At 39.2% G+C, this 15,255-nt stretch overlaps 1 protein-coding gene across 2 annotated transcripts in view; it reads left to right on the top strand.

Annotated features, from left to right (window-relative positions):
• KIFAP3 (kinesin associated protein 3) overlaps positions 1-15,255 on the top strand; it is a 105,074-nt gene that overhangs the window by 70,564 nt on the left and 19,255 nt on the right. For both annotated transcript variants that reach the window (XM_040359704.1, XM_040359703.1), the window contains exons 13-16: positions 2,557-2,669; positions 5,427-5,592; positions 11,356-11,481; positions 13,609-13,707. In XM_040359704.1, the coding sequence (XP_040215638.1) occupies positions 2,557-2,669; positions 5,427-5,592; positions 11,356-11,481; positions 13,609-13,707 (504 nt within the window). The remainder of the gene's footprint in view (positions 1-2,556; positions 2,670-5,426; positions 5,593-11,355; positions 11,482-13,608; positions 13,708-15,255) is intronic.

A 15,255-nucleotide genomic window follows, 5' to 3' on the forward strand; every position in this document is an offset into this window, starting at 1 on the left:
ACGGTCAGTGAGTCGTGACAGGAACCGCCGGCCCCTAGATGCAGATCACAGAGAATTCCGGCGGACCAGATGGTCGCCGAAGTCTCTATGATCGTCGGAGGCCGGGCGCGATGTTATGACGTCACGCCCAGCCTCTGCATTAAAAAAAAAACTGTGCCGCTTTGGTTGTGAAGCGGTGATCATTTTTTTTTTTTTTAGCCTTCCCATCGGTGAAATGTGGGGTCTTATTGACTCCATATCTCACTGTAAAGAGGTCCTGTCATGCATATTCCTATTACAAGGGATGTTTACATTCCTTGTAATAGGAATAAAAGTGATCAACATTTTTTTTTTTTAAAGAGTCAAAATGAATAAAAATAAGTAAAATTAACAATAATAATGAACATTTTTTTTTTTAAAGTGCCCTTGTCCCCGTGTGCTCGCACGCAGAAGCGAACGCATCCGTAAGACCCGCCCACATATGAAAATGGTGTTCAAACCACACGTGAGGTATCGCCGCGAACGTTAGAGCGAGAACAATAATTCTAGCCCTAGACCTCCTCTGTAACTCAAAACATGTAACCAGTAAAAAAAATTAAAGCGTCGCCTATGGAGATTTTTAAGTACCGAAGTTTGGCATCATTCCACGAGCGTGTGCAATTTTAAAGCGTGACATGTTGGGTATCTATTTACTTTGCGTAACTTCATCTTTCACATTTATACAAAAAAATTGGGCTAACTTTACTTTTTTTTTTTTAAGCATGAAACTGTTTTTGTTTTTTAAACGCGTTTGAAAAATTGCTGCGCAAATACTGTGCGAGATAAAAAGTTACAATGACCGCCATTGTATTCTTTAGGGTCTCTGCTAAATATATATATATATATATGTGTGTGTGTGTGTGTGTGTGTGTGTGTGTATGTATGTGTGTGTGTGTTCTAGCAAAAAAAGATGATCTTTACATGTAGAAACGAAGTGTCAGAATTGGCTCGGGCCTGAAGTGGTTAAAGGTGAGGAATTGTGAACATCACACTGTAGGGGAAAATTCTGAAAGTAAAAGTAATATGACAAATAATAATAAAAAAAAAAAAACTATGCAAATATACTGTCTAATACTGTAGGCAGGTGTATAGTGAAATGGCAGTACTGGATTTCTGGAATACGGTTTGTCATTTTTGACATAGTACAGCTATATCACTATACTTTACAGCTGCAGTGTGTTCTTCAATTACTGTGTTTCATCACACGATAGATGCTTTTTTTATTGCAAGATGCAATTCTCTTTTTGGTAACATAGTTCACTGCTTGTATAGAGCAAAGCCATAAAGATAATTGACATACATTAGAGCTGCTATATTGCTGTACATCTGACATCTCAAACAGCGTGGCACCAATTTTAATATATGTTTATACATCACTGGCCAGTGCAGAGATCTGATTGTCATATAATTCTGTGCCTCTTTAGAATTAAAAGAGGTGACCTTGTTTGATAGCATTGCTGCTGCCATTACTTTTATCCTTTTAGGTCACATAAGCTAAATCTTATAGTATGTTTGCTGATTTCATCATTTTAGTGTTATTACTTCAAACAGTTTTAGCTTGAGGATGGTAAAATTCAGACTTCTTTGCAAAGCAGGACCCACTGATGAGAACGTCGGCAATACTTGGCTCGAAGCTATGACGAGTTTAATTATAGGTATGCTTCTGGAAGTCCTCAACTAGTGACCTCATTCTGTCACTAATGGGTCACATGACCCATAAAGCATAAAGCTGCAACAGTAATCAGTCCTGGAAGAATTTACTAGGGCAAAACTGTATGAGGCAATGTCAGTAGGAGGCTGACCACTGTCACTGATATGCAGTTTCTGTTTACTGGAGATTCTGCTCTGTAAATAAGTCTGATCTAAGGGGGAGATAGGTTCACTGGATTCTGTCCAAGCTCCCATGAGTTTACCATTGTAAAAGTAACTGGAGGGACCAGGGAGGTACGCTGCGCATGTGCAGGATTTTGAAAGACATCAGGTGTGGGCAGTTGAAGCTGACAAGAAGAAAAGCGCAGAGACTTTTTAAAGATGGCACTGCCCTCTCACATTTTGGCTTCAAATTTTAATAAAATGTAATAAAAGTGTTACTAGTGGTAACATTTAATAAGTGTTTTGATGGTTCGTAATTGAAATTGAAAATATATGGCTGGGTTTAGTTCCACTTTAGGATAAGGTGATATTGTCTTTCAAAAATTATCATATTTTCTATGCGAACTTCTGGGAGACGGGGCCACGGCCCTGTTTTTCAGACGTGGGGAACAGTACCTGTCAAAAAAGGGTACCTGTGTCCCCCCCTCCCCCCTGAAAGGTGCCAAATGTCGCACCGGAGGGGGGAAGGTGACGGAAAGCGGAAACTAAAATTTTGAATGTAGCCCCCTCTGCAGATCAAAAGTCACACGGGCAGATTTGCCACGGATCTGCCGGAATTTGTTACTTTTTTACGCAGTGCAAGTCTCGTGAAGCCTGTTCATGTTCTTCATATTTTTTAACATGTAAATATTTTCTCTACTAACTATAATCTAATGTATATTTTAGCAAATGGGCTGAAGATGCTAATGAAAAAAGCTCTGAAATTTAAGGACCCGTTGCTAATGAAAATGATCCGGAATATTTCTCAGCATGATGGACCAACTAAAAACTTGTTTATAGTAAGTGACTTATCATTTTAGGTGTTTCTTAGACATCTTTGTCCATACTATGGGCATACTTAATGGCTAAATATTTTGTACAGCGGTAGCCTTCTCGGTTGGTGCAGTTACAGTAAGCAGATGAGATTTAATAGCAGACATTGCTAGTTCAGTACAATTACAGCTAAATAATTTTGCAGACCAATACCTAATATATAGAGAAAAATAAGAAAACCTGCGCTATGGGGATGAATAATAATATAATAGGGCTGCTGCTGTGGTGCAAGGTAACTACCCCAAGGAATGTGAAAGAAATTAATTTAAACTCCGCATTTAATCTCAGCGCTGCTCCTATAATGTAGTAAGACTACTAACATACATATATCTATATCAACATGTATAACATGATAAAGTGCTCAGTGATAGTACAAACAATAAAAGTCCATCAAACGTGGTATACTTGTGCTGGTGACAAGATTAAATATTTCACAGATGGCTTTCCGTGCTCCCCTCCTGGGTCCCCACTCACCGGAAAGAAGTTTTAAATACACCTGTGTTATATATCAAGATGATGTCTCCCATCCACCGGAGAGGTTGGTATTTCTATCCATCAAGGAGGGGTATCTCCTATCCTCCAAGGTAACTTTGGAACCGTATAGATCATCTATACAGTTCCAAAGTTACCTTGTTGGAGAATAGGAGATACCAACCTCTTCGGTGGATGGGAGACATCATCTTGATATATAATACAGGTGTATTTAAAACTTTTTTCCGGTAAATGGGGACCCAGGAGGAGAGCACAGAAAGCCATCTGTGAAATATTTAATCTTGTCACCAGCCCAGTATACCACATTTGATGGACTTTTGTTTGCACTATATTAGCACTGAGCACTTTATCATGTTATACATCATGTAGATATATGTATGTTGGTAGTCTTACTGCATTATAGGAGCAGCGCTGATTTTAAATTAATTTCTTTCACAATACCGAATATGCGAGTCAGAATTAAAACCTTAAGTAGACAGCACGTGTTGCAGACAAGAGTTTTGAATATCCTAAAAGATTTCTGAGCATGTGAAATAAAATAATTGCGAGTCTTTCTTGGTTACTGCATGTAAGCTGTACCTTGGCAGAAGTCATATTACTTGTGGACATTGAGAAGACTATGCAGGGTTAACTACCTGGTTATGCTATGAGAAAATCTGAGGCTGGATGGTTGTGCCTGAATACTTTGTTACTGCCAGCGACTCGCAAAGCACCTCATCAGCAGACCTTGTAATCTATACCGGGAATTAGACTATATGATCAGTTGCGCTATTGTTCCACCTGTTGGTTGTTACATCACAAGAGTAGGCCTGGCCCATAGTAGTGGTGTAGCGTTTCACGGGTTGAACCAAAGCTTAGGAGACACATGAATGCAACACACCTGAAAGATTCTACTATAGCTTTATATGAGAACAAATATCCAAGGCACTGGCAGCAGAACAGTTAAGTATTAATGTTTTTATGTGGGATGCTTTATTTGTTTTAAAGGCTTTTTGGACTTTCAGCTTGGCTATCCTAATAAATGAATGAAATCATTGGAAAAGTGATGTGTGCCTGCGAGTATTTTGTACCAGCATAAGTGTGCAGTTTACGGCTTCAGGTATAATCAACACTGCTCACAAGGGAGAAGGTCAGGGATCTAGCCTGTCTGATGAGGGGGTGCAGTTAAAAATGTCAGGGGGGCAGAGGATGCGAGGTTAGCAGGGCAGTGTATTGGAGTCAGTAGGACAGTGTAAAGCGATCAGCAGTTTGTAGGGTAGAGTACAGAGGCCATTAGTTTGTAGGGCGGTGTACAAGTGGTCGGCAGGGCAGAGTATGGGAGGTCAACAGGGGAGTATACAGGGGGTCAGTAGGACAGAGTATACGAGTCAGCAGGGCAAATGACAAGGGTCAGCAGAATGGAGAATAGTGGTAATCGGGGCAGAGGAACGGGGGTCAGAAGGGTGGTGTACAGGGATCAGCAGGATGAAGGACCGGGGTCAGTAAGTCAGTGTATGGGGGGGGGGGGGGGGGGTCAGCAGAGAAGAGAACAGGGTTACACATGGCAGAGCACACAGCAGAGTTCCTCCACCTATCCCCACACTGACTAAGCACTCAGCAGATTTTATTCCTCCCCACACAGCACATAGCAGAGACCGGATTCCCTTAAAGACACAGACTCGATCTGCACAGTGTGTAGCTAGCTACTGCAGCTTCACTGCCATTCCGATTTAGGAATCTCACGGTTCCGAACTGCAACACAGAAGCCAGCTACACACTGTGCAGATTTAGACTGTGCTTGTAAGGGAATCCAATCTCAGCTGTGCTATTTGGGTGAAAGGAGATCTGTTGTGTAGTACAGGCAGTGCCAGGACAAGGTCATCTATCGCCTAGGGCAAAGATGACAGACTGCACCCCCCAAGTGTGAGCATCCCGTCTCAGCATAAATCCCTCCCCATTTAAAAAGTACCTCACTAATCGGCACATCACCCCTAAAATTTTCCCCAAACAAAAATGCGAAAGGGTGCACTTGGCTATAAAGGAGAAGGATACTTTTTTTATTTGTTGGAGACGACAACTTGAAATATATCTAATAATTCTATGATTTTTATTAAAGTTGACAATTAAATTTTTCCGCAATATAAAATATGTAGATCGTTTGCAATCTATGAAATCTAATCCGCTGCAAAGTTTGAGCAGCACATTTTTGGACTGAAACAAACCAAAATTGTTGTTTTTCTTTTTTGGCATAGGATTATGTTGGTGATTTAGCAGCACAGATTTCAAACGAGGAAGAAGAAGAATTTGTCATAGAATGTCTTGGGACATTAGCTAACCTCACTATTTCTGATTTGGACTGGGAACTGGTTCTTAAAGAATACAAACTTGTCCCTTACCTCAAGGACAAACTCAAGCCAGGTAAGTCAGTTGTTTGTTCCCAGCAAAGTTTTTTTTTTTTTTTTAAGTAATAAACATTTTTACAAAATGTCAGTAAAGAGGAACTCCAGACAAGCAGATAAATACAATATACAGTTAAAGTGCATTTGTATGAATATGGTTAAAGTGTTAGTAAAGACCTTTTGTTGATTTATATCTACAGGTAAGCCTTTAATAAGGTTTACCTATTGGTAGAGTAAATTTATACATATTAGTAATGTTACAAGATCATGTCGTTTTTTCTTCTTCTTTTTTTTTTATAATATTACGATGATACTGTAGTTGTATGAGGAGACCAGTTTAAGTGTAGTAGTAACTTACCAGAATACATTTTAAATTGTAGAAAAAATATCTTATGCGGAAGTGATAAGCCTTGGGATATTTTGTTTAGTATTCCTGGTGGCAAGTCCGGGTTAAAAATATTGTATTGTCCTGCAAAGGATAGACAGTACATGTCTAAAATGGTAAAATTTTACAGAATAAATATGTATTTTAGATTAAATTATAAGTTATATGTGCAGACAGTTCACAATTTCTATTGAAGCTTTTTTTTTTACACTGTCCTAATTGTGCTAGTAAAGTAGATTCTGATCATTTAATCTTGTTAAAATGTAATTTAGCTGTTCTTCGTGTCAGCACATTGCAAAAGTGTTAGAAACACGTGGTACTACCCTGATCTTCTCTAATTATGCTTACCAACCAGTAGATGAATCCTTTGGCAACTGTTATGTCACTGAGCTGTGTGCAGTGCTCTGTTTCAGTTACTGCTCCTACACAGAGCTATTAAGCAAGCATTAAGACTAATCAGTGATAGGTAAAAGAAGTGTCTAGAATTCATGTATAGTATGTATTTAGTTATATATAAATAAACCTAATAAAGATAGATCAATGCTGAACATACAACCCAACTTGAGTCAACCATCTTTAGTTTTAGTAGTAACTAGCTGAATACCCGGCGTTGCCCGGTCTTCCTATGTTAACCTTTTGGGGAGGAAAATCATAGTAATATAAATATACCCATCTTTTATATAAGGGTGTAGGTAAGGGTTAATTTAACTGTCATATATTTTTATTTGGCATATAAGTAATATGTGTACCAGGTATTATTGAAATATCTCCAGGCGTACAGAAGTTATGTGGGAACATACATTTCCCATTGATTTGCATGGGACTTTAAACAAAAACCCCGACCCTCACAAATGGGGGTAGTTAAGGGATAAATTAACTATCCTATAGTTTAAGTGGACATATAAGTAACATGTGACCAAGTGTTATCGAAATATCTACAGCCGTTTGGAAGTTATGAAGTAACATGTATTTCCCATAGAGTTGAATGGGACTTTAAAGGAAAACCCCGACCATGGCAAATGGGGGTGGGTAAGGGTTAAACCACCTATCCTATGTTTGTTGCTGACATATAAGTAACATGTGTGCCAAGTTTCATGTTAATATCTTTAGCCGTTTGGACGTGATGCTGGAACATGAAGTAACATGTATTTCCCATAGAGTTGAATGGGACTTTAAAGAAAAACCCTGACCATGGCACATGGGGGTGGGTAAGGGTTAAACCACCTATCCTATGTTTGTTGCTGACATATAAGTAACATGTGTGCCAAGTTTCATGTTAATATCTTTAGCCGTTTGGACGTGATGCTGGAACATACATACATACATACACACACACGTTGAGTTTTATATATATATAGATATAAAAAAAAAAGGTGTTTGGATTGGGAATGTGGATGGTGCCTGAACAGAATTTCTCACAAGGGTAGTGCATCAACATACATGCACTTCTGCTCGCCCTCTATCTAATGGGCTATCTTACCAGACATATCAATTTAGTTTCTAGTGTTGGGGGCGTCTCAATGTCCTGGAGAAGTGTTTCCAAGTGCTGGAGGAATTAAAGGATAAGTTCGCCTTTGGGTTGAACATGTAACATTAACTAACACGTAACTTCAACTAGTATAGGGGTTTCTAACCTAAAGTCCATGGATGGTTTTCAGGGGTTCTGTAAGGGTCAGATCAAAAATAACATTTACATTCATTAAACAGCCTTCCCCTTTGCCTCAATCAATGTTTTCTTATTGAAAGAAATTAAAGAAAATGCACCATGCAACTGCATATAGCACCAAATGCGAAGTGTCTCTTGACTCGTTGGCCCATGTTTATAACTTAAATTTGTATTATCGTTCTCTACAAAACTGCCCATTTTGTACCACTAAATAATAGCAAGTGCGGAAGTAATAATAGCAGTAGATTTGAGCAGAATTAAAATGTCTTTGTTTAAATTGCACATAATGACTGCATTTCACTTTTGTAATGAGTGGCCATTAATTTTTGCATTAAAAGGACTGAATTTTTAGTTAAGATTGTTTTCTTTTTGAAACCTTGTATATGCATGAGACAATCAAATTTCAATACATTAAAGTACATATATTTATTGCATGCAAAGTTGTGTTTATGTGAATATTTCTATAAAGGGTCTACATAGCTTTCATCAGCTTCCTAAAGGGTTCAATGACTCAAAAAAGTTTAAGAATCACTGAACTAGTTAGTGGATGTCCAGAGCATTTTTATTTTTTTTTGTTTCTTCAAATTTTTAAAATTTTATAACATACAAACATACATCACTAATTTTACAAAATATATATCTTTAAATTCCTGGCTCTTATTTCCAACAATCTCCAACTATAATTATATACCACAAATAAAAATATAAATACACAAATCTATATATATATATATATATATATATATATATATGTGTGTGTGTGTTTATTACATGATTTTCTTCTTGTTCAACAATCCACCATAGCAATGGTCTCCCAAGTAGCAATGGTAAATATACTAATTTCTGGTCTTGTTCCAGTCATGTTATCAATTGCACTGTGGGATAAGATAGGCAGGCTCTGTCAGTGGAAATTAAACGACTTTCATTTTTACAAGGCCCAATGATCACGTTAAAAATAGAAACATAACTAGAACAATATTTTTCCTCGAATTAATGATCTGAAAATAACCCATTGATAGTATGGTGGCCCGGAAATGTTGTTATATTAGAGGAACAGGCGGCAAGAGCGATGCTGATATAGGTGTCACTGTGGCCGATTACTGGGTTGGAGCCTGGGGAATACGTTTAGTGGGGGGCACCTGCAGTTGTCGGGGAGTGTAAAATGCATAAACATGTACTGGCAATTTGGGGCAAACAGGCACAACTGGAGGTGAGCTGGCTAGGGAGGGATTATTTCAATGCACACCTTACCATCCACCATCTAAAACGTGTTTTCTCCCATTGTGTACATGCATCTCTAGATTTTAAACTGTAGCTCACCTCCCAGCTGTGCTTGTTTGCCCTAAAATTGTCCCGGTATACCCATACTCTTAAGATCGCTTTCAGGCAGTTGGACAGTTTGAACATGTACAGTGGAAGCTCGGATTGCGAGTAACACTGTTAACGAGCATTTCGCAATACTAGCACTGTTTTCAAAAAAATCCTAACTCGGTTTGCGTGTGTTGTCTCGCAAAACGAGCAGGATGCAGGCCAAAGCGGTGTGCAGTACCGCATTTGGCCTGAGGTGGGGGGCGCCGGAGCCAAGTGGAGCTGATCGCAGACGATCTGCGCCATTCGGAAATGAAGGAAAGGCCCGAGGACATCTTGGCTGACCTCAGTAAACCTTGGGAGCGGAGTCTTTCCGAGGTTTGCTGAGGTCAGCCGAGGTGTCCTCGAGCCTTTCTGGCTGTTTCCAAGGCTTTCCGGCGCCCCCCACCTCTGGCCACATGCGGTATTGCATACCATTAAAGTCAATGCGGAACAAATTATTTTAGTTTCCATTGACTTCAATGGGGAAACTCGCTTTGATATGCGAGTACTTTGGATTACGAGCATTCTCCTTTATGCTCATAAACCGAGGTTCCACTGTATTGCGATCTATGCAAACTAAGAATCCCTGTTTATTAAACAAAGGTTTGCTACGAATATGTAAGTGACAATATGTGGTTACACCTCTTTAGTATCGCATGTGTTGTATATGTGGAAGGCTTGAGCACAGACATATCTCCATTTTTACTGTGTAGTGCACCGACCTGCAAAACCTTTTAGTCCTATGGTTCAGTGCTTTATTAAGAAAATAAAACAAACAGGTGCTTATGATTAATTACTTAATATGTAGGTCATTCTCATTCCAGATTTATCAACTGAAATAGAGAAAGCTGTGTTGTGGGAATCAAAGTAAGCAAGGGATCACTATACTAAAGAGGCGAACTTGTGTTAGATTTCAGAATTGTAAAAGTGAATATATCAACAAGACACAAATGGTGCATCAGCAATGTTTCCCCCTAGCAGACATTGTACAGTTGACAAGTGTTTTCAGATGTACTGTATGTAATCATGTAATCATATAAGTATGAACAAACACGCAAGATTAATATAAAAAATGGTAAAAACACTATAAAAGCACATCAAAAATGTCCAAATAGTTAAAACCACAAATAGCGCTGGTAGTGAAAGTTCAGTGTAGTTCCCAAAAGAGATACCACCTCTACACTTAGTGCAGCATCAATGATAAAGTGCATCAGTATAATAAGAGGGAAAGTCCGTTGATAGCAGGGTTTGAAAACAAACAGATAGCAAGCACCTTCCACCTGGATTTTCAGAGACACCGCGTGGGACAAAAAGATCCCCCTCTGGGGTACGCACTCACCGGAAAGCTCTATAAGCAAGGCGATGTATGAATATCCACAGACTGATACTACTCTTCATAACAAAGGTAATCAAGATCATCTGTTGTGAGTCTCCAAATTAGACACAAAACACAGAAAAAAGGCATATAGCGTAATTCCGTTTAATGAATAAAAGAATTCCCCACAGAAAACATTCCCTTCAGTTTATGCATGTACATTCAATATAAATAAATAGCGCATATAGTCACCATCTCCGGCAAAGGAGGAGAGTCGTGCTGACCGAGTGTGTTCCACTGGAAAACAGCGTTTCCTGGTTAACAGACGAGACTCTGGTGGAGCGCAAGTGTCACTTCCTGGCGTCGTAGAAGCCACGCCCTAAAGGCCTACGATACACCTGTTCTTTTAAACATGCAAGGTTGATGGACAGCAACACAGTGGTCGGCTATAAAACATGTTTCTCCAAGGTGGAACCCAAGCCAAGCATCTCAATCCTGAAATGTACAGGAAGATGCTTTACCTTTTTGGGGAAGCATCCGATCTGTTTTACTTTAATCTGCTGCATGACAATTGCCCCAGAGATCAGGGTTATAAAGACTTTTATGCAGGGAAAATAACAACAAGGTCTTTTTGAACAAGAGGTTTGTCCCCAACAGAACCCTGATCTCAACATAACTAAGCCAGTCTGAAAACACTTATAGAGTCAAAATGTAGCGATACCCATCCCCCGCGTGTTGGAAATATGCTCACACACACTGGTTTGTATCTAAAGAACGACATGTGGTGTTAGCTACTTCTCAGTTATAATATCTGAGCTCTTCATTTCCTGCACTGGAAATGTAACATATAATTTAATCCTGATTAAGTAAGAAAGGGCTTCAGAGGTTCTGGTTAATGGTATAATAGGAAATCCAAGGTAAACTAAATTTATGAGAAGGCATTTGCCAGTAAAATGTCAAAACAATGTGGAAAGTCTTCTCATCATCATACTTCACTACTTATGGGTTAGCATTTTAGTATTCTAAATATAACATGTTTGTTGATGCCTTTTCCTTTTTTATATAGGAGCTGCAGAAGATGACCTTGTGTTGGAAGTGGTTATAATGATAGGAACAGTGTCTATGGATGATTCATGTGCTGCTCTGTTGGCAAAATCTGGGATCATCCCAGCTTTGATTGAACTACTGAATGGTGAGTTTTTTTGCACAGAAAATTACGTGTTGCTCTCTTATAAGACATAACGGATGGTGTATATATAGTATATATTACATTTAAAGTCAAATGCCAGCAAATGTTTAAAGCCTGGGCAAAACCCTTGTCTAAAAATGCATAATACACATTTTAACCACTTGCCACCCAGGCCAATTCTGACATTCTCTCCTACATGTAAAAATCATCATTTATTTGCTAGAAAATTACATGGAACCCCCAAACATTATATATGTTTTTTTTTTTTAGCAAAGACCTTAGAGAATACAATGGCAGTCTTTGCAACTTTTTATCTTGCACGGTATTTGCGCAGCAATTTTCCAAACTCGTGTTTTTTTTTTTTTTTTTTAAACAAACAGTTTTGTGCTTTAAAAAAAACAAAACCGTAAAGTCAGCCCAATGTTTTTACATAATGTGAAAGATGAAGTTACGCTGAGTAAATAGATACCTAACGTGTCACGCTTCAAAATTGCGCACGCTCGTGGAATGGCGTCAAACTTTGCTACTTTAAAAGTCCCCATAGGCAACGCTTTCAATTCTAGGGCCAAAATTATTGATCTTGCTTTATCGTTCGCGGCAATACCTCAAACATGTGGTTTGAACACCGTTTTCAAATGTGGGCGGGACTTACGTATGCATTTGCAAGCCTGAAATAAAAAATAAAAAAAACATCCTGGCTTCTCAGCCGAGGCGCCGCTGGTTGTTTGAATACAGAGGCCTTGCGTGACCTCATAACATCACGCCCAGCCTCCGACGATCATGGAGACTCCGGCGACCATCTGCTCCGCCGGAAATCTCTATGACAAACATCTGGCGGATCCTGTCTGACTCCCCAATCGTAACATTGAGCCGGTAGAAGCATCGGAGGGCGGCGTCCCCTCTCGCCTCCCGTAAGAACGATCAAGCGGTGGAACAGCCGCTATGATCATTTTTATGGTGTAGGGAATCGCGGGCTGAAAAATCTGATATCCGAATGATGCCTGTAGCTCCAGACATCATTCAGTTATCCCTGCACAAATTCAAGGACGTAATAGGATGTCTGGCGGGCGGGAAGTGGTTAAACCGACCTGATCACCACAGGGTCACTTACCTTCCCTGTGGCATTTCAAGACATGGATGCCACTCTTTCATAGGCATGGTTCCCTCTCATTCTAGTTCAGCCTTTCTTAGAAGGCTCAGATATCTGTCCTTAAACGTTATCTTGGGCACCCCAGCAGGGTGAAATGTTAGGCTGGCATATTATGCTGCTGTTTTGTTTCTGGGCGGACTCATTTTAGCCTATATTTTTGACTGGGTTCTTGATATGTTTTTTTACTGTTTCCATCATATTTCCTATGGCCATAATGTGCTGTCTAAATACTGTATATGGGTCTGACATCCCTTCTACCCCAGCAGCACAATTTTTCTGCCTTTTCTTGGTCTATTACCTTTATAGGTGGGAGTGAGGCAGTATAGGGACTGTAGGCAGGTCTAGTGAATGCTTTGTATGGCTACTTTCCTCCTGACGGCTTTAAATGATCGCATCCCATACCTCCTGCCCCATACTTGTGTACAGTAGCTCTGTCATTTCTTCTGGTGGTTTCTGTCCTCTTATTTATAGGCCAGTATGCTTTGTTGGCAGCATTTCCTTAACAATTATTCAGAAATTTTGTTTTGTTAGAGAAACATTTTTCTTGTGCTTTCTGGCATACTTCTATTCCATTTTTCTACTTTACTGACAAGCTTTCAGGCTTTCTGTGTCCCAAAATAGATTTATGGGAAGAACAAAATTTGTTATTGCACAAACCCATTAGAACGGAGTGTATATCAGGAGTTACTCAGTCTTTCCCATGTAAATCCACATCTCATATAGCTATAGCTATGTAGTGCCCTGAAGGTAACCTTTTACCACTTGTTACAATTGTTGTATATTGTATAGTTACCAGTTGCCTAAGATAGAATATTTAAGGAACACCTTAGAGGTAGCAAAAAATTGGGTCGTCAGACATGTAATATGAAGTTTCAGTTCCCGGAAAGATGAAGTCTTGTGTCCAGTTGTAAATAAATATTCATAAGGTTTATATAATCCCTGTATTTGTTAAATTGGACCATTTTTTTCTTGTCTTACAGCTCAGCAAGAAGATGATGAATTTGTTTGCCAAATTGTTTATGTATTTTACCAAATGGTTTTCCACCAAGCAACACGTGATGTCATCATAAAGGAAACTCGTATCCTTTTTTTTTTATACCAAGAAACTGTAAAAAATAAAAGGTGTAACTGCATGTATCCTTATAATTGTGTTAGTAGGATTTTGTCAGTTAACCTTGTATTCTCAAAAGGTACACAGATATTGAATCTGAAGATCGAGCCTCAAGATGCATTCAGAGAATACATCCTACCTACCCTATACTGGCCATTCACTGGTAGAATTTTGATTGAAAATTTTCATTTTAAGAACATTCGTTCGATTTTCATTTTTGACCATGGTTACGAGTAGGATCAGAATATAATTTTTTTTTTAAACTAAAAACAGTAAAAGCTTGTTCAGTTCAAAATCAAATGCTAATTTGTCACATTTTTAAATCTATGGTTAAACGTTTATCCAAAAATCTACAAGTGTATGGCCAGCATTACTCCAATCCATTTTGTGGAGATTGTGATGATCAGGGATACCCTGTTGCTTACCTGTTTTAAAATGCAGGAAAGGTATTACCAGTTGAAGCCATTGTAAGCTCCTTGTTGTTTCTTGTTTTATCACTTACAGAAAGCATAATGAAACAAGGTGTATGTATTGAGACATTTGTCACATTCATGCCTGCCTAGAAAGTTTGAAGTTGAATAGTCACACAGCAAACAGGAAGTTTCATAGTCATAGTTGTGCACAGCCTATTGTATTAGGGTGTGCACCCCAAAACTCAAACACGCGTGTGTATGTATACGTATGTGTGCACTGGAAAAGTATACTTCATGCCAGAACATTATAAAGAGCCACTGTGTTAAATTTCCATAAAGTTTGTTTAAAAAAACACTAGTCACTGTGTTGTAATGCAGCAGCCAGTGCGAAACCTAAAATTATAATGATAGTGATCACAGGTGCCGATTTGAGCTATCGTTGTAGACAGTGTTTGCACTGTAACTATTACTACCCCCGTTAGAAGTTATATAAATCTTTAGTGTCGATATTGCCTACAGCATATGTTACTGTAGACTTGGCTTTCTTACCAATCAAAGTGCACTGCATCTGATCAATATAATCTGACTCTGAGCCTTATAGACATTGCCAGCTACAACCTCACCCTCAGTCTGCCCTCAGGGCTTGCTGAGGCAGCTATATATCACTCCGCCAGGGCTGCCAGGAGTCTAGGGCAATTGGAACTACAATCCTAGCATTGGCTGCCTCTGCCAACAAGCCGAAAATAAAGAGTCCATCGCTGCTATGGGTCCCTCCCAGGCACCCCATTCGCCCGCCTACAGTATGTACATAGTATATGCTCCAGAAAGCAAACCCACATTTGAGGACTGGAAATCTAGCTGCACTGGCTGTATAGTCTCATGCTTTTTATCCTTTTGTTGCTACCAACCTAACTAATATTATTGTGACACTGTACTCCTCTCTCTATTGATCAGAGACATTTGCTGCTACTCTGATGACACTGTATGCCAGTGCAGCAGCCAATGCCTTTGATCAATAGTAGCTTGCTCTGGTGGCCAGAAGTAAAAAACATATCTGATGTGTCTGAGAATTTGTCAGGAGTTATCGGGCTGGTAACAGGAAT

The sequence above is a fragment of the Rana temporaria genome, chromosome 7 (genome assembly GCF_905171775.1).
Source record: "Rana temporaria chromosome 7, aRanTem1.1, whole genome shotgun sequence".
NCBI lineage: Eukaryota > Metazoa > Chordata > Amphibia > Anura > Ranidae > Rana > Rana temporaria.